The 20,961-nt window shown below is 37.9% G+C and overlaps 1 protein-coding gene across 7 annotated transcripts in view; it reads right to left on the reverse strand.

The window, feature by feature from the left end:
• PLEKHA7 (pleckstrin homology domain containing A7) overlaps positions 1-20,961 on the reverse strand; it is a 134,900-nt gene that overhangs the window by 22,908 nt on the left and 91,031 nt on the right. For all 7 annotated transcript variants that reach the window (XM_054171538.1, XM_054171542.1, XM_054171537.1 and 4 more), the window contains 6 exons: positions 20,373-20,473; positions 14,423-14,601; positions 11,950-12,432; positions 6,334-6,850; positions 4,203-4,289; positions 1,859-1,912 (listed from right to left, as the gene is read on the reverse strand). In XM_054171538.1, coding sequence (XP_054027513.1) covers positions 1,859-1,912; positions 4,203-4,289; positions 6,334-6,850; positions 11,950-12,432; positions 14,423-14,601; positions 20,373-20,473 — 1,421 coding nt within the window. The remainder of the gene's footprint in view (positions 1-1,858; positions 1,913-4,202; positions 4,290-6,333; positions 6,851-11,949; positions 12,433-14,422; positions 14,602-20,372; positions 20,474-20,961) is intronic.

The following is a 20,961-nucleotide window of genomic DNA, read 5'->3' on the forward strand; positions in this document are numbered from 1 at the left end:
ATTACCTATGTGGCACAAGCTGGTATCAGCGGTCTCTGTAGCCTGCTTGAACTGGATTTTGTAGTCACAAAAAGGGAAGTTTGCTTTACCACTTGTGTTTCACCCTCTTTGCACAGTCAGAAAACTGTTTCTCTTTTCTTAGTTCTTCCTTTCTGCTTTTCTGATATAGGGTCTATCCACTTTAGAGATAAACAAATCCCAGTTGTAGAAATACTGATGTGGAAATCTGTTTGCAGAAGAGTTATGGTTATGCTACAGATATACCCATTCTTTCATGCTCTACATACCTCTGTTTCATGAGTGAAAAAAGAATACAAAATCATTACACCAATTCTTCTTTGGAGAAAGTTCACAGTCTAAGGGCTATATTGTTAGAGGAAGCCTCCGCAATGCACAGTATTTGGCAAGTTCAAAATTACCAATTTCTTCAGTTCGAGTAATGGATTAGAGCAATTTTATTTCATTTTTACTTATGACAACACACTATAATGTTGAACAATATAATCTTGGTACTACCATAAAATTTATTTCTTAGATAGTATTTCTTCTCCTCAGATTTCACATGGTCTGTTTAGCGTGTCACTAACCTGATCCGACATTTTACATTTCTGGAACACTACAGCAAGAAGGTTATTAAGAAATGCCCATTTGGAAAAATGTTCATACATTTTGGCCAACAGCTTCAGATGCAGTTCCATTTGGCAAAGCCAGGAACCAATCAAGAGCAGGGCCTGAAGTGAAATGTTTCCAACAAATTTTAAATGTTCATATTAATTATTACAGCAGTTTACATATTCAATGATTTAGACTACATATACCACGTATCTATGTAAAGATAGAACATATCACGTAATATATGACACCATACATGAGTAATATATGTTACTAGTATTTTCAACTGATACAGCTGGTTATGGATTCAGCCATTAAAATACCAGATAAAACTGAAACACACACGCACTAATAGGTCCAGTCAGCTCATTAGTTGCACACACACAAAGCTCCACAACAGCAGTGATAACTATGTGCTTGCCAACAATAGGGATAACAAGGTGTCAGACTTGACTTCACCTTGGTTTGCAGAAATACCACATGATGCATATATGGCAAGACATTCTATACACTGGAGAAAGTGGCAGACTGCTTTGGTAAACAAAATTATTACATGGTTTGTTGTTTCTTTTTTATTTTTCCTTCAAAACCTGATATTGTTAAGTCCAGATTTGCTTTTGAATTGCCAACTCTCTGGTGCATCAGATACAGGAGTAGTTTAGTTTAGAGAAATGCTCTGCTGCTCAGTATCATGATTTTGATTTTTCTTTTTTAGAAGGAAATGTCATGTAACATTCTAAGCAGATTATATCCATGGCAGGATGGATGAATGGGTGTGTTTGAAATCTCTTTGTAATAATACGAAAACAATGACAGGTGCTAATTAGTCACCACATTTTACAAGAAAGTAAAACTCAGCTCAAGAAGATTAAAAGGGGAAAAGCTAGATTAAAAGAACATCCTATTCTAACTTAGAGAGGCTGACTTCATATTGGTTCTAATGCTACAGCAGATGAATACTTTGAAACAGCTTTTACTTCGAAGCAGCTTTTAACCCAGTTTCACTAAACTCACGTATAAGCCATCTGCAGTACCAGAAACACAAGCTCTTCCTACAAAATAAACAACTACATTTTCTGAGGTTGCATTTTAACTGTAGTTACTACTAGAAAGACATAAAACATTCTAAAAACAACAGTGATGCCAAAAGACAGAAAGTCTCCATCTCTGAACAGGAGGTGATTTGAAAATCTGCAAGTACGAAGATGATACAGAATGGAAGCAGATTGACATAAAAAACACTTACCTTTAGATCCAAATACTCCAAATCCTTTTTCAACTGGATGTAAGTGTCATCCGCCTCCAGAGAGGTACATAGGGGAAAAACAGTGCAAGGCATTTGAATGTTTGAAACAGTATTATAATACTTGGGTAAGTTGCAGATAAGAGAAAGGATGTAAGAGGAAACAGAATAACAGAGTAGGAAGTTCATAAAGAGGTACATTTGCTCCACCAGCATGTTGCTATTTACAGCCAAAAAAATGGGCAAAATACTTCCCAAGAATATGATTACCTCATTCGTACACTTTCAAATACAGAGATTTGAGTTTTCCACCTCGTATAAAACACTACCTGAAACACTAGAGTTTAGGAGGTCTTTGTTCAAGATAATTTCTCCTGTCTCCCCTGACTGAAAAAGTTATGGTGGTGTCCTTCAGCACAGTAAGTCCCCTCGGAAGAAGAAGAGAAGACTTGTATCTAACTGAATGTCAGATGTAACTAGAAGGCATCATATAGCAAACCATTAGAACGCTTTTGATTGCATTGCACACACAATAGGAATTCCTTTATTCAGGGAAAACATGAAATAAAGTTTTGTGACAAAATATTGAAGAAGATCTCACTTGTACCATTAGAGAATTCACTCTGTCTTTTAAGTAACAGCATTCAATTTGATCCTTATTTTTCATTGGTTCACCTGTAATTGCTATAACCTTAATTTTACAGTTACATTCATCTAGCAACATCTTCAAGAAAAGCATGCACTGAAGTTTTAGCAGAGTTATTTCTCCTTTTTCCAAAAGGGACATTTTCAATACAGAACAAAAGGTTAAACTGTTGCAAATGTGCTTTGTAGTCAAGAAAGATGCCCCAAAATTCTCAGCATTTTGACTGCTATTTTGACAGGAATTTACATCCCAAGTACAATAAAACTTCAGAATAAAAGAAAACCACAACTATAACTTTTCTCAAGTTTTGAGCCAATGAGAATGTGTAGTTAAAAAAGAAAGGAAAACCCCTTATGGCATGAAATAATAGATCACACTTGAATTTCTTTAGAGGTGTTAACTTGCAGTTCTTGTCTAATCAGCCTGTTAAGTCTGGCTGAGGACATGACTAGAAAGTCTGCCCATATTTATAAAGATCCATCACCCACCTTAGTGCAATTTTCTATAGGTGAGGCAAGTTGTGAAATGAAATTTTTCCAAATTAAATTAAAAAACAAAACAAAACAACAAACCTTTAGTTTTGGGCCAATTTAAAGCCTTCACCAATTCCAAGAAGAGTCAGAACAGTTTATTCCCAGATGACTCTATTTTTGAGGCTTTAATACGAACCAAAGAGCTCAGTAAGTACATTTGTTTGATCTCACATTTACAAGTTTCATACATCAGTGCAACCCAGAGCACTGGTGATGATCCAAGATATGCCCCTGAGTTTTCATGGACCAACGTTCACCTGCAGAACTGACACAGTTACAAGCTCATGTGAACGTACAAACTGGCTGATGCATTTCAATTTGCAGGTGACACAGCATGGGATACAGGGAGCCAATCTCACCATGAAAGCAGCACAAAGAAATGGTTTTGCTTTAGAATGAATTGTCTAACATTTTATCCCATATTTCTGAAGACAAAGCATTTTCAGAAATAGTATAAAAAGGGTATGTACATCACACTTGGAAACTCACGCAGGGGTGCCCTGTAACTTAAGCCACTCATCTTGTATAGCAAGTACAGCAGCAACGAAAAACTGCAAACGACCTGGGAATTGCAGAATACCAAAGGATGGGCAAGAAAGCACAGACTCAAGCATGCCACTGACGAAGCATTTGCAGAGTCACAAAATGTCATACGGCACAGATGAGCCACGCAGCAGCTGACCTGATAGGTGGAATTAGTTGGCAAGTGCTGCAGTAATTGTGCGATTGTGTAATTTCGTATACTAGCCAACTTAGCCTGATGTCTCCTTAATCGAATGAGAAGCAATGTTAGCTCTTCAGGCTGCAGGTATTTAGACACATTGTAAAGAGGAAATTAGCAGACTTCAGGGAGAGAACTATAATTACATTTTTCACCTCAGTGCCCAGAAAGCAGTTACTTGACATGATTAAGCAATTATTTCATTAACTCTGCATTTGGTCAAATAAACATAATAAAAGTTGAATCCTGTAGTAACAGGCAGCTCATGCTGCAGATAACAGCAAAATTCCTACGGGCTTTACTGGGAGCTGGTTAAGATTAAGTTCTCGTTCAAGTTATTTATGTTTTAAATAAGAAAAATACAGCTACTATGGAATGAGCTAGATTTCAAAACTTAACTACAATACTATGATGACACAAGAGGAAAAGTAACTGCTCTCAACTTACCGACTTGCCATGCAAGCTGGGTGCACTCACAGTATGTGTCATGTAGCCCATTGCAGGCATAGAGCGTCGATCAATATGAGTTGAGCTCTGCAAGAAGCCACAGCCAGAATTGTAAAGGATTGTCTCAAGCCAAGAGGTATGCTGCACTTGATGGAAAATTCAGAAGATCTGCACCTTTGCCACAAATTTCCTATTGGAATTCATGGCATGCTTAGATCAGGGTAACATTCATGAGCCAGCCAGATCTTTTGATGATTAAGTAAAACTTATGGATGAACAAATGCAAATTTAGCACTTGTGATGCTGGGCAGATCAGCAGATTCTGAAGCTACTTCAGCATAACATGCAAAGTGGCTTCCAGCAAATAAAGACATATTCATAAAGTTCCCCCCACCTAATGTCTCCCAGAAAAAGGCTGGGTGGCTTATGCCACCACCAGCAGGCCTGCACTCCACACAGTGACACCTGTGCATGCCCTCCCTTAGTCAGGGAACACTCAGCTACTGACATGAGTGACACCTTGTGGCAACGGGTTCCACTAATACCAGGGTGGTTACAACAATCATAATTGATCTGCCTTCTTCTGCTTCTAATATGAAAACCTACTGCACATCCATTCTTTCAGCTCCCTGGTAATGCCAAACTGTTATGACTTTCTTCAAGGCTTTTCTTCAATGCGTCATGTTTTATTTTTATTCCCGTCTCTGAATTTCACTGAATGCTATTTTGTTCTACCTTTTTTTCCTCCTTCCTGTTTTTAACTAAACAGGTGTAACTGGATGGAATTTTAAAAGCATTCCAGGGAGGGGAGAGCATCACAGATCTCTGCAGACATATAGATTTAAATGTAAAGATGACACTGTGTGCTCACATATACAAACATGAGTGGTTTTCTGTAGAAACCTTTACAGAAGCTTCACAGAAAGGTTTTACAGGTGAGGAAAACCATGTTTTCCTATATTGGTAAAACTAGTATGACATAAAGAGAGCTTTATAAGTAAGATTTATTCAGCTACACTGCACAGGAAGACTGCTGTACATTCCTTCATAAGGGATGTGATGTTCCTTCAACTTACGCATGAAGAAACCAATGTCTGGCATAATATAATCAGGAGTTAAAAAAATACTAGAGTTCCATTGCAGCACATCACTAGAGTATTCCATCCTCTGACAGAATATTATAAATGTATAAATGCTGAAAGACATCTGACAGCTACACTTCACATCACTAGGAAAAACATCTAAACTATAGATGAAGTCAGTATGCAACCTGAAGTCATGAGCCTTAGTCCACACTGGATAACTGAATTCACAAACCTTTTTGCAGATACTTCCCCAATTAGTGCCCACAGCTAAGGCCAAATAATTAGGTGAATGCAAAGGCTTTCATTTCCATTTACTCCAGTGTAAGAGCGAATGTGACAAATGTTACAAGTATTCAATCCTGAATTTCCCTATTTTCCTCGGGCAAGAAGAGCCACATGGAATACCAAATAGAGAAACCTCTGTCACATCTGGATATGTGGGTACAATAGTCCCTGCAAAAAAACCCACACTGAAATTTGGCAGAGGGTTAAAGGTTCAGACCAATGCTTTGATTTTGGTTATCCCAATAACGACGACTCTGCCAGGCCTTAAACTACCACATGCATGAAAAAATATGATGTTTTAGGCCATAACTAAAAACTGAATCAGCTGTAAGACTAACTACAATAGCAAAACATGTACAGAAAGCAAACATGGCAAACAGTGAAGACTACAAGCATAAGGAAATAATCAAGGAAGAGTCCATCCTGCTGAGTTTGAGATTCTTCCCTATGTATTCATACACTAAAATACCACAATTTGTATATTTTATACATATAAATCCATGTCTTCTAGTTTTGAATCAAAATATTCTGAAACAATGGGACGTGCCACAGGTTTGACTTTCGTAACTGACAAATTCATTGAGTCTGAAGTGATCAGAAAGATAACAGTTTTAAGAGAAAATTATTCACTGCATTAACTTTTACAACTTGCACAACCTTTCATAAGCAAAGAAAGATGCAATGAAAACTGACTGAATTTAATTTCCAGTATATGACACTACACCTAGAATGGTTTGACATCAGCCATACTGCATACGAACCTTTACAGCAGGATTTTGTGTCTTCCTGGGTGAGCCAGCAAAAGGAACATCTACCGTTTGTCTCTCATCAGATGGTTTAACTGTAAGCCTTTCTGCAGGAGTATGTGGTCTCCTTGGGAGAAAGCTTTTTGGAGGTCCAGGTGGAGGAATATCAGAAGGAGAGGGTGGAACAGATATTGATCGTGGAACATCTAATGAACTTTTTGACTTACCACGATCAATAAAGTCTGAAGAACCTACATAAAGCGGGGCAGTGGGGCTGCCATGTTTAAATTGCTGTCGCTGCTGCCACTCGTATAGCTGCCAAACAGTTCCATCCTTATTTGCTTTCCTTTCCTCCTGGGACATCTTCAAATGGCTAACACGATCTTGTGCATATTTGTAGTCGCTCGGCAAATTGCGGTTTGGTGGTGGTGAGCTCCCGGAAGGCTGCCTGGTATTCTTTGGCAAAGTGTGATAGGTTTCAGGAAAAGGTGGATTGGGACCCTGACGTGTAAGAGTCTGATCAGAAGTGAGGCTGTAAAGAAGGTGGGGGGGGAAGAAAGGATAAACATTAGCATACATTGATGATCAGGAGTGCCTGATGAAATAACATTCTCTAATGACATTAGCACAGGAGCTCCAAGACACAATATGCAATTCATTCAAAGAGAATTTACAGAAACAATAACAAATATTCATGAAATCTACCCTGCACAAACACATTACACTGCATTCAGGCAGAGATGTAAACAGTATAAATACAGGCTTTTAAGTTAGTGTCTAACCTAGGATGGTCTACTAGAAACTCAAGGGACAACAGTAGTATGTACTTAGACCAAAAAGGACGGACCATCAGGAACATGAAAAAAGGAATGACTTATGTTTACAGAGCAAATCCATACATCCAGGTACTTCTTGTCGCCCAAGGCCTGCTCTCCACTAGGTGGTGGCAGCATGTGAACACCAAATGCATACTCATTCCAAAAACATGACCTTCAAGTGCAAGAAGACATCTCACCCATCACAAAATGATTATTTTTGTTCATGTGAGTGAAGCACACAAAAAATGGTAAGATATTGCTCAAAGTCCCAAGTCTACACAATTTACTTCCATCTGACCTGATACAACTGGTTCTACTGTTTCAAGCAACACAAGGCTTTCTGTAACAAAACTCCCTGACAAACTAAAACATAAAGAGGCATTACATCGTGGCATTAGTATTGCATCCACAACACGCAAACTGTAATGATTATATTTCTTAGCAGACAGAAAGTTAGGACAGAACTGGCACAAACTTTGACAAAGTGTTGTTAGCTCACTGTCCTACTTTGAAGTCAAAATTGTTCTGTAGCCTTGTGCTCATTGTGAAGCGTCTAACTTCTGATTCTCCACTTAAACACCTAGAGGTTTTATACTTGCAGTCTCTCACCCACTGATTCAACATCTCCAAACAGAAAATCATTCTGCTACACTTGTCACAGAGCATCAATACCAAAACCAAATAAAAATATCCTCACAAATTAATAACTCAAAGTATGTTCATTTCTCCACTTGGTAGGCTTCACTCTTCATGAAAGGGAGATCTGACGGTGCATGAACTAGAGGAATTCCACACAAAAGGAAGAGCAGTAGGGGAAAAGAACATCTTTGTTCAGCACCCATGAATAACAGAAGCAAGGGAAAAGAAATGCTACCAGTAACTGCTGTTCAGTTGCCTCCATTTATTTCTGCTTGCAGGATTCAGCACAGTTGGGACATCCTGAAATATGGATGCTATTGAGAAGATATATAATCCTTTGTGTCAGAAAACAGAGTAACTACTCTGCACTGCATGAGGGACTACAGATTCCTGCAAGGTCCATTGTCTCATACTACAGAACCATGATACTGCCTTGAATTTCACAATAAAGGTGAACGAAGGCAGTTAGTATGAACAGAGGCAACAAAGATCAGCATTTAGCGGTCAAGTAACCTGTTTTATTTGCCTAGGTCATTACATCATGTGTGCTATGTATGTTCTGCACAGTACTGCCTATTCTTTCCACACAAAAATCAAGGCAGTTGGTAGAAGTATTTTTTCTCTAGGTAGGAAAGAGAACTGAGAATGTTTGGAGCAGGTAGTGCTTCAAAAGGACATCAGAGAGAGGCATGAAGCCAGGACATATTCTTTTGATGATATCTCTGTGGAAAAAAGAGCTTGATCATTCCTATACTCAAACCTAGTGGAGCCCTCTTGAAGGCATCAACAAACTACTGAATGCTGTGTGGTAATTTTCTAACTGGACATGAAAAGGTATTCAGATCAGCAGGAATTTCTGGTAGTCATTGAAGTCATCAGGCCTAGCAGATTTCAGAGCAAAACTAATTTTGGGAGGGAAGAAAAAACAAACAAACAAACAAAAACCCACCATTTCACTTTTCTTCTAGGGAAGGATGAATTTGTCTGAGAGGAACTAAAACCTGCTTGCATGAAAGCAATAGTTTCAGTAGCTGGGAAATGCTGGCTTCATGCAAGAGTTCAGCCTGTTAGAAGGAGAACACTGCACATGCATTACATGGCACAGGGAATGTCATAGAGAGAAAACTGCCTACTTACAGGCAGTTTGCAATTTCTTGGTACGTGAAGTTGACAGGCTTTAAGCAGGTGGCTTCTACCTCATAACCATATAAAAACAGGCACCAAGATGACATACAGTTTCTGTAATAGGAAAGGACCAGTGTCCTGAATGACTCAAATTAGTCCATGATGGACGGTGGGCGATTGCTTTCTCAGGGAACAGATGTAAAAGTAAGCAAAAGCAACTGTTCTTGAGACCATTCTCTTGAATGATGAGGTATAAAGAATAAAGAAACGGACTGATATCATATTATAAGATCATTGACCACGAAAACCATGAAGGGTCTGCAATGGGAAGCAACTGCACAGCAGATACTGTAAAAAGAGAAGACAAACGTTCAAAAGAAAACAAATACAGTTATTGGAAACATTATGTCCATTCATGGGAACACACACAAGTTAACAAAAACAAGGAATGTTCCTTCCTTAAGTAAATCAGAAAGAAACAGAAAGTTCTGCCTAACAAGAAATGTTAATGTTATATTTGCAAGGAAGGAAATTCCTCAACATGACTGCATTTAGTTGGGAAATATTGAGCTTATATTCATCAGATTTATATGCCTTTTTTAAAAGAGTAAATAAACTGTTAGAAATAGAAGAATCTTTACAATTATGCATTCACTGTGTCTATCCAGGCACTGGAACTAGATCAAAGACTAATAATTTCTGGACAGCTGCTGTTTGATGGTCCTGAACTTTAATTACTTAAAACCAAAGTCTCCTGAAAGCCTCCTTTCAAACCTTATCCCAGTTCTTTAGGTCTCTCTCAAAGGCTGGCAAGGTCCTTAGCAAAACAGGTATTCCCCTTCTGTGAGAACAGGAGTGGGGATAGAAGACTGCACTGGATGTAACCTTAGATAATGAACTGTTAACAGCACTAAGAGAGATGAATTTCCAAAGTGACAGCAAGGAGCTCTGAGTGCTGTATAAAAAGAAGTAAAATACCTATTTAAAAAATCTAAATACCTATACAAAAGGTGCAAGATCTACAAATAATTACAGAAACTACTGTACTTGTGAAAACCTCTAACTGAAAGAGTTCTTTCTTGTCATAATCAACTTGCTGGCAAACATTGCCTCTTTACACACCTGAGCCAGGAAACAAAGCGAGCTGTATTTACTCTGTGTCCAAAAAATATAAAGGCTTCTAAATCTTTTATTTTTAACAGTTCAGGTGGAATAATGGTAAGCATGGAGCTTAAGAAAATATGTGGTCCAGTCATATTTACAAAAATCAAAATACAATGTCAATCAAATTATTGTCCCTATCTTAGATTTCTACAGCCTGAAACCAAGACAGTATTTGACAATTAACATGCCGCTTTTATCCATCAGTTAAGTGTGACTCAGAGAGGTTGAGGGAAGGTGCCATTACAAAAAATAAATAATCAGTCCACCAATCTTTAAGAAAGCAACATGCAATTTATCCTGAATGTAGAGAACATAACTGCATTTCCCAGGGAGAGACAAAGGAACCTAGATCAACTGAGCTAAAATAGGACACAAAGAACGTTCTTACAGCAAGAAAAAAAATTACTCTCTCTGTATCTATAAAGTTAGATTTTGGTTACATCTTCAGTTCACTCTCGCAAAGCTTCACTGAAAACTTTTAACAGCCCCAGTTAAGGTTTCCTCTAGGACAAAAGCTGACAGCTGCTGTAGTGCTCCCTTAACGCTACACATGATGCCTGAAGTTGGTGTAGTGGAGAGAGTAACTAGGAAGAACACAGCACTTATTTAGCTATCAGTAAAGCCTGGTCATTGCCTAGATCTTTAAAGTTAAAAACAACAGACATTTTCTTAAGGACTTGCTAATTATTTCACTACTTTTCTGCATTATTTGAGACTCAAACATCTGTGTATGTAAGAAGTAACATACTAAATACTTAATTAAAATCATATTTTCTCAGGAAGCACTGACTGATACCCAAGCAAAACGGATGCAAGTAAATTGACTCTCGCTGTCTGGAAGAACATTAAATAAAACCAAAAAGTATGAGAACTTCTTTTATGGTAATTCCAAGGATAAGAGAATAGAAGAGCAGAATTAGGAAGAACAGAATTAGGAAGCCTTTAATTTCTTACTGGATCCAAAATTACAAATGTTAGCTTCAAAAGCATTAAAAAAAAATGCCACAAATGTTTTCTCCCTCCTACGTACCACATGCTCATGTCTCTTGTTGGCCTGTTTATGATTAGATTTTAGTAAATTTGTATGGAACTAATTCAGGAGATTACCCATATTTGAAGAATTCTCTCACACAGCACACAGCCCAACTGTTTGCCAGCACTTCACACAAGGTGACAATTCTGACCAGGCACATACATGCGTCACTTCATTATCTCAACTGGGACCTAACCTGACTGCACACTTAGTAAAGCAGTTACGAGATTTTCAAATTCCAGAAGCATTCCTGTGTGCATTCCACCTCTTGGTACAATTTAGGTTATTTTCAGGGACTAAGAAGGGAAAAAGAGAATTCTGGAGACCATGGGAACATCCTAGGATCTCATCATTACCAAACATATGGAGACCTTTCAATAGATGATAGGCACATTGTGACTGGCATGACCTGATGTACAGAATTGACTCTTTATCATCATTTTTACGTTTAAGTAGAAAACAAATTATAAGGTCTAATTTATATTGTGTAGCTGCATATAAATAAGAGGCGAGGGCTTGCACTTCACCTGCTGCCTCTTCAGTTGCAGCAAATTTTAAGAAGTGTAAAGTATCCACAGTGATTAAAAGCAGTAAAAGAAATAGCACTCTAATCTCACTTGTTCTGTTTGCAATACAGCAATAAGATTAAAGGAATTTGATTAGACAGACACATACTGGCTTTCCCACATAGGAAATACCTGAAAAATTCCATTCTGCCTGGAAGAGAAAGTAAATTTTGTTATAAATTGTCTGTAAAATACCATTCTGATTTACACTGGATGTATTAGTAATACACATTTTCCTTACATTTAAGAAAATGCCAGTCTATTTCAAGTTGGGCCTATTACTGACCTTTTTGTATCTCCTTTTTGGACTTTTACCCAGTGCTCCACTTGAGCCATGTTACTTTTTCTTTGAATCTGTTTATCTGGATTTGTTCTGGGAACAAACCCTCTTTTATATGAGCTGGTACCATTTTGCTCCACTAGCCCAGCACTCACACTTAATGAACTAGGAAGCGTTCCATTTTTCTCAGCTGGCTGAGGCTGAGCTACTTGGGACCTTGATGCACTTAAGTCTGGAAATAATGAATCAGCTTCTGTTAAGGCATGCTTAACCTTTCCCTTCTTAGTTTCCAGAGTTCCTTTTCTGGGAACATAACGTCCCTCCTCCTCTTTTTCTCTTCTTATCTCTTCACGCTTATCATATCCAAGCATTTCAGCTGATTTTGGATAACTTTCTTTTGTATCTGTACTTTCTGTCTTCACACACTCTTTACAGGTATCCACATGATTGACTTGGGGAACAGCTTGCTGATCCACTTTTTCAGTTTCCCTGAAAAGAAAGCACATGTCAGTAATGACCACTGCTTAACTGCGAGAAGTTGAGGTCCTGTTACTATTTTCAAAAGGATACCTGCAAAAGCACCTTCTCTAAGCTGTGATAACTTTGACATGTTGAGCAAAACTCAGTTTTTTAACCCAGTCAGACAAAAGTTACCTTTACAGTTCTGTGAAGGAAACACGAATCATTTACATGCATCTGTAAAAGTGACTGAAAATACCAACACTGTATAAAAGAGGTGTCCAACTTTTGTGGTACTACATATAAGCAACTGTATAAAAAGAAAGTGTTCCTATCCTGGGAAGCACTGAAAGCCAAAACCAAACTGCCAGCTGCTCATTTCAAAAGTGAAAAAAGTCTTTCATATCATCGTAGATGCCTTAGGGACTTGTCATTTCTGGCCAGGAGAACAGAAAAATATCTGCATCTGAGTCAGTACTATCATTGTCCAGGGAACTCCTAACCTGGGGGCTATTCCTGAAAAAAATAAAATAAAGAATCTCTATTGCTCTTAATACATGCTGCAATGCACACTAGTTCACTTACTTACTTTATTGACTAAATACACCTCAAAAATTCCATACCAGAAATCTTTCTATTAATATACACAATGTCTTAAAATCCTAAAAGTTCTATGCTGCTTTCAACACGTCATGTGCTTCATTTGCAATTTTCTTCATCTCCTTCCAATGATAAAACCACACTTTTTTTTAGTGTCTTATCATTCACTGGAGTATCATTGATCTTGGAATAGTACCTCATCTTCTCTGAAATTAAGTGCAGCTTCTTTAGAGCTTTATGGATGGTGGATTCTGAGTAAGTGACATTTCAGTCTACTTAGTCCCTCAAAGTGAATAGCCAACTAGGAGGAAGGACACTGGATCAATATCTCTAGCATGCCAGACTTCCCCATTTTTAATTTCAATTATTTCCAATCAGTATAAAGAAGATCAAGAAAACAAAAAAGAGGTAACAGGTTACATGTTATTTTAAATTTAGATTAAATCCAGAATATCTTAACACACACAAAAAATACAGGATGCAAAACTTTGGAAGAGATGTTGATCATCTGCTTACATTTGATTAGCCAAAAGCAAGAAATAGCGCATGGTACTCTGCACCATGGTATTTTAATGCTCGCAGTCCCCAGGGTTAAAAGCAGGGCTGCCTCACAGTACAGAGTCTTCTTTCACGAGGAGTTGTTGGGAAAGAATCATATTCCAAAGTCAACATATTGAGAAGGCTACATCAATTTTAAGAAAAGGGGAAAGACTCGAAGCACATGAAGGCACAGCTGAATACATTTGCCTCTATCAGCAATGAAGAGCAATGGGACAAAGAACATCCACTTTTTGTAAAAGTGCTTTCTTTCTACACTGAGGAACACGTAAAAACCTCTTCAGTACTAAAGGCCACCAAAGTATTAAAAAAAATAAAATAAAAAGGCAGTTTATACCTACACAAACTTGTTAACATCCATAACTTTATGCACTTATGATTTACCCTTCTTCAACATTATTTTCCCTCTTAACAGCACTTTTATCCTAGTTCTAAACACTCATTTGAAACAGCTCATTACTCTTGACTTTATCCTTTTACTGATCTTTCCTCAAGGCTGCCAGTCAGCTGTTGCAGGTGCATGAATTTGCTCAGAAAAGCTGTAGCTTTATAACTGAAGTATCCTAAAAAATTATATATATACACAGAAATTCATCCATGTCAGTAAATGTGGGCACACAATCTGTGTGTAGACGCAAATACTGAACTACAGGTTAGTTAAACTATTTGCAACAGAATGTAAATTAGAAAGAATGATTGCTTTAAAACAGGAATGAGTTTCATGCACACATTTACAAACAGCACTTTATGAAATCACCATCATCAATCTGATTTTTTTAAATATGTGTGTGTATACACACACACACACACACACACACATATATATAAGCTTTACAGAAACTGGTTTCTGTATGGAACTTGCCTCTTCAGTGAGGAACGTGTTTGCATAAGAGCAGCTTGATTCATAGCCCGGATCCAGGCATTCATATCCTCCTGGGTATCTGCACTGAAGTAGTACGTCCGCATCCCTGAATGCTCTGCCTGAGAGCCAATAACAGAATTCTTATTATAAATATATGCCCGCATACCTGTATGAACAGCCTGTAAGAAAATACAAAGACAAGTTAGACAGCACTTCCATTTTTTCACCCCCCAGTATCTTAAAAATCCCTTTCCTGAAATCTTTTAAAAAAAAACCCAAACAACTTCCCAGGTTCTCTGACTGTTTCTTGAATTTTGGGATACAGTCATTACACTGCCACAAGGGTGGTGCCAAACTCAAATGGCACTTTGTGATTTTTATCAAAAATCCTCTGCCTCTTCCTCACACTATTAAGCTAAAAGTGGAGCTCTTCTGTTTTTCATAGCAGGAAATGTCAGCTTTTCATTTTCTCTTAACTGATACATTTCATTTGCCATAAGTACCATAAAAAAACAAATTAAAGATACTGTCACTGAGACATGCATAAGTAAGGCAATTTTCCCAGCTCATTTAATAAAGCAATTTATTCAAACAAAACACAGACAAAACCTTTTCAATTCAAGCAATTAAACTGCTTATTTAAGAACTGATTAAAATGCATGTTAAGAACTTTTGGTTACAGCGTGCACTTGAACCTCTGCATTAGCTGCAAAAATCACAAGACTTACTGCCAAGTTAGTAATACTGATGGAATTATCACCACACATAGAATACTGACAAGCACCTCTGCATACCAAAATACTCCATGGAACTCCACTGTAAACTAGAGGCATTTAGAAATTCCTCTATAAATATATTCAGTACTCAATATGCAATGTCTTTCTAACTCCAGGCTAATTGAATTTAATCAAATCTCATCCACATTTGTATAAGCAATGGTATAGGTATTACTAAATTATATTAGCTCTGGAACACTTGACAATATTTCCTCAAATACTTTACAGATGTGCTTCAGATTAGTTTCCCCAAAACTGAACAATATACTCAGCTTGAAGGCTCTTTCAATGGTATTAAAAACAAAAGCAGTAATTTAAACTGCTTTTTGTAAAACTAAATCTAGTGTCACGCACAAAAGCTAGAGGCATGATATATGCTGCTGAGATGGGGGTGGGGGTTAAGAAGTAAAAACCCCCAAACCCTCAACTTCTTAATTTGGCTACATCTGCTTTTGAAGGTTAAATATACTTCACGTATCTTCCCTAAATGACTGGTCTTTTGATTATTTTGATTAAATCCTTTCCCCCTCACGGTTCCATATTGAAAAAAACCCACTCTGCAACCACAGATAGCTTCATAAACACCGCAGTAGTTTTGACAAAACCCAGGCTATTTAACCAGGGTACAGCCTGCCCTAAATGTTGGCATTTCAGCTGTTTACCCTTAATTTCCTGAATTACCATCATCTTAGAGGCTTGTATCAAAAACTCTGAAGAGCTAAATATCTGCTTGCTATTGCAGTGATGTAAATCTTGTGGGAAATTCACTTTTCTATTGCAGCCTGCTCTCATAGGCAAGTGAAACATGGCACTTCCACTTGGGGCACTTGTACACCCCAAGCAAGGAGGCCTCAGGTGGTTTGGAGCATTGTTTGAATCCAGCCCTCACAGGGGTCAGTCCAGGGACTGACCAACCCACCCACAGCAGAAAGGCTGAGACTACAGCTAAACAGCTAGCTAGAAGGAGGAGGAGGAAAGGGGGACATACAGGACTCCAAGAATCTCTCCTGCTTGAAACAGTGTCTGCTTCCCAACAGCACTGGCTGGTAAGGGCCTATGAGATGGTTTCTCCCTTGCCACCATTAGCTGCCTACCTTGACACAGGAGAACAGGACTTCCATCCTGAAAGAGTGGGGCTGATCAACTGGGTATTTAGGAATCAAGGGATTGTTTTCATGCTTGCCTGGCTAAGTTCTTCGGGATTTGGTTTGCTTTGTTGCTATTCCATTTAGGACAGGGCAGGGTACAGGATGGAAGGAGTGGGAAGAGGAGTCGCCATTTTAGAACCATTATAAACAGTCAAAACAAAATTCAGAAGCATCTAATCCATTGCGATTTATGATTAGCATCCAGTTGAAGAAAAACCAAAAACTGGCACAGCTCCAGATGTGAAAGAAAACAGTGATTTTAACACTAGACCTTATGACTACGGGCTTCTTTCACTGACCACATTGAGTCTATCAAAGTTAGATGCAAGAATTCACAAGTGAAGTGACTCCTGTAGAAAAGTCGATTGCATATGCCCCACTGCAAATACCACAGTAAGACTCTACCACTTATGGGTTATATACTTGCTGACAAAAAAACCCAGAACCTTGAATAACTAACTGCATAGACTGTGTACCACATCAATAAAAACAGCTGTCTGTCTTAATTGACTTGCACGTCCTGATCAACAGAACCCATTTGCCTTTCAGGTTCCCTTTCAGTGGTGCATGATGAGCCCAGCTGAAAGCACTGCCTTAGAGGCTGTGGGTGGAAAAAGGCATAAAAATGCAAAGTATGTCACACTATTCTCCCTTGAGAGACTGAAGCTATCACAGCCATAAACATTCACAGCTTCACAAGGGATAATGGAGATGGTGTGCTACTACCCACAAACACAACGGTCTGAAGTTTGTAATATATCAAACTGGTTACCGAAAAATTCAAGTGTATTTCAGTTATTTATTAGTAGCATGTTTTCTATGCAAGAAAGCCACTTTGTGCCAATACTCTGTAGCTGTCACTGGTAGCAGACACAGAAGCTAGCAGGTTGGGGTTTTTCTGGTTTGTTGTTTTTTTTTAAGCAGTAGCTATTAGGATGGCTACAGCATACTAAAAAGCCTATAACACAGCACACATGCACATGTAGACCGTACACACAACAGGGAAAAAATTATATTGGTACCTATTCATGCATTCAGATGCCTTAATGTGGATAGATTGAGAAGAAAAGCAGTCTCTCTCCCATAATGCACAGAAGGAGAAATGGGCAGTAAACCCCAAGAGCATACCAATAGGACAAGGACAAAAAGTTAAACAAGTTAAAATCATGAAAAGATTTACATTTCCAAAGAAAATACTTAACAAAAGACTATAATAAATATAACTAATGCCTAGAGCTGTTATGTTCACCTCCAGTAAGTCAAAATTCCTAAGAGAAATGCAGACACAGTTCACAGGACAAAGGAATGAATGGAACAGCTTTCACATTTAGTCCTCTCAGTAATCATATAGGAACACAGGAAAACTAATATATAGGAAATTCTCCCTTCTCCTTAAGTTTTATATATATGAACCATTTATGACCAAAAATAGAAATAATACTATAAAGACAACAGCAGTTCACTTCAGTCTAACTCATCTTTCACCCTCAAATAACACTGAGCTTTTCCAGGACTTCTAGAAGCTAGAACTCTTCCAAATTTCCTCACCTGACTCCTCAGACCAAGATAAGTTTAATAACCAATAGGAAAGCCTAAGGAAGCAACAATAACACACAAAATATAAAGGGAAAAAATATGTCAAAATCTCTCAGGAAAACTAGTGTAATCAAAGAAACAGATCAGAATCTTGTCCTGCTCTAAGCAATGAACAGTTATTTTCATGTCTTAGGAGTGTCAACAATGAAAAGATGTTTAAAAATAAGCATCTCCTGGATTTAATCATTTGGCTTCCTGGGCTCTAAATGCCCTCACACTGAAAAGATATAGCTCTGAAAGCATTTAAGAAGTAGTATTAAAATGGAAAGGAGTACTTGGCATCTGCAGCACTACTTCATGGTTCAGCACTAGACCCAGTAGTTAGATATGCTGGGAATTGATCTTGATTCCAAGGTCTTTTCCTACCTAAATGATTTCTGATTCTATGTTTCTACTTCCTACCACTAATTACTCTATACGAGATCTTAGCTACTGAACTAGATATGCAGCAAGGATCCAGAGTTCTAAAACGCTGTCACACAGCTTACTGACAGTAGCTTACAGCTCAGTGCGCTTAGCTTGGGACAAGTAAACAAGGTGAAAAATTTGTCAAGATAGATACTTAAAAGCAGTGTTTCCGAAGAAAACAATTTAACATACAGACTGCTACACTTCAAAGTAAGGTTTTGATTGCATTTGAAAGCCTGCACACAGTTTTGCAGGCCTGCAACTGTTGAACACCCAAAGAGACACAAAAGCTTAAATCTGGGCCTCAGGAGATGATGAAAGGGAATGAATTTTGAGAACTCCTGTGGCGTGCATTTTAGCAGTGTTTAACATATATCCTTGTGAGTATGTCTTTTACAGATCTTCTAAATGAATCACAGAAAACACATGGGTGCTTTTTCCGTAAGTAATTTTCCTTCCTTTAGTTTTACAAAACAACATGTTGGAATTTTTTCATAGTTTGACTGCTTCTCTAGCTTTAAACATTCATTGTTACTTAAATCAGCCCCTTTTAAAGGGGAGCCAATGCCTCTGTTGTAATAGAGAATTTCCAATAAGCCGAATAAATGACAGGTCAAACATGAAAGGTGACACACACATTCTCCCACTCATTCAGGACTTACATGCAAAAAAGTCTTATCTTTATTTTGGGCTTAATCTACTTGTGTTTTCTATTTCTGGCTGCATGATGTTGTGAGACAGAATGTCCGTCTACGCTCTGGATATCGAAGTGTACTGAAGAGATTAGATAAGGTAATGGCTGGTGAGTGATGGAACGCCAGTATGGCCATGCACCTACCACTGTGTGCCATAGCTGACTATGGGACCACTGCACATTGCTGCTGGATGGGGTCCATGCAACAGGAATCTTACAGAATCCTCCTGCTGCCCTAGGAGTTAGTTCTAAACAAAATTAAACTGCAGTATCAAGTCTGCAGTTGCTCATGAACACCAAGAGCAGACTTAAGTTTAGCCCAACAAACTAATACATGAAATCTACATTGTTGATTTTTTTAATGAAGATTTCAAGCATAAAGTTTCTTTTGCTATCAATTCCCTATTTCTCTATCAGCTCTTAAATAATACTGAAAGTCTCAGGTTACTGACTCATGCAGATTTTCAGAAAAAGACTCAGAATAAGGACCTGTAGAGTTCATAACAGCCTAAAAGGAACAGGGGAGTCTGCATTTGTTTCTGAAAAAGTTTAACAATGGTCACACCGTGGATTCTGCTCCACAAGAAACGAGAGGCACAAGTTGGCAGCAGTGACTTGAAAGCTTAACTACAGAACAAACTGCTTGGAAACACACAGAGAGGGGTTTTTCCTCACTGTATCACTGGTCAACAATCATAACAGACAATCAATTAACATTTATAAACACTCTTTCAATAAAATATAAACCAGGCTGTTTGGCTTTTTTTCTTTTTACCTCTAAAGCAACTAGATACTATGACTACTTTATCTCCTTCCCCAGTTTGCATTAACACTGATTCAAGAGAAACAGAAGCCTAGAAGTACATTGAGTCTTCCTCTTTCAGTCTGGGCTTCTGCCTAAGAAAACGCTCTGGAAGAGCTTTATGAATTACACTGATTAAATATTGGAATGGAATGTTTTTCTTCAACAAAGATTCCTTTGTAGCTTGTCCTGCTACCTCATGTTCAATGCATTTGAAAAAGCACAATAAACATTTCCATAAAGTGCACTGGGTTTTTTTTTCAAACACATTTCCCAAGCTAATATTTGTTTAATAGATTTCAAGCCATTATCCACTTGAAAACAGAACTGAAAGCAATAAAAGGCAGTTTACCATTTTAAAACACCCCAAAAATCAAAATGCAAGAGAAAGTCTGAGCCGAGCAAACATTAATCATAATTTCAGCACAGAATGGATTTAAACAGAAAGTTTCTCTTTACAACAGCAGCTTTTCTAATGGAAGCAACCATTGTAAAATCCAATTAGCTAATAAGTTTGTAACTGTACCTTAAAAGAGAACTTGCGATTTATGCGATCTTCAGAGCCAACTGGAGAGATTACATAACTAGGCAACGGTATGCTGCCCAGAACTGATTCCTCTCTGCTGTCTGTGGAATAAAAACAAAAACAAACACAAACCTAATGCACTGCACTTTTCAGTGGGGCAACAATACATTCTGCATTATGGACACACAGAAAACAGCCATTAGGTAGAAAGCAGAGTGGTTGAAACTGCATATAAGGAAAACAGTTTTCCCCATGAGGACAGAGCAGCAGTGAAAGACAACCAGGGAAATTGTCCCATGCCCATTCGTGGAGGTTTTCAATGCCTTACTAGATTAAGACATTCATTCTTGAACCTGCTTTCACAAGTTGATTGGACTAGATACTTCCTGAAGTCTCTTCTGATCTCAATTTTCTTATGACTCAACACCAATAATATATGGAGAAACATGTTAAAGAAATAAGATTGACATAAACAAAAGTTTTAGGTGTTTTTGTTTGTTTGTTTTAGCTTTTGCAGGGGCGAGTTGATTGTATTTTGTTGGTTCAGAAAGAATACACTTCAAGAATAAAGCTTATTGTGACAAATTAA

Source organism: Dryobates pubescens, chromosome 22 (genome assembly GCF_014839835.1).
Source record: "Dryobates pubescens isolate bDryPub1 chromosome 22, bDryPub1.pri, whole genome shotgun sequence".
Taxonomy (NCBI): Eukaryota; Metazoa; Chordata; class Aves; order Piciformes; family Picidae; genus Dryobates; species Dryobates pubescens.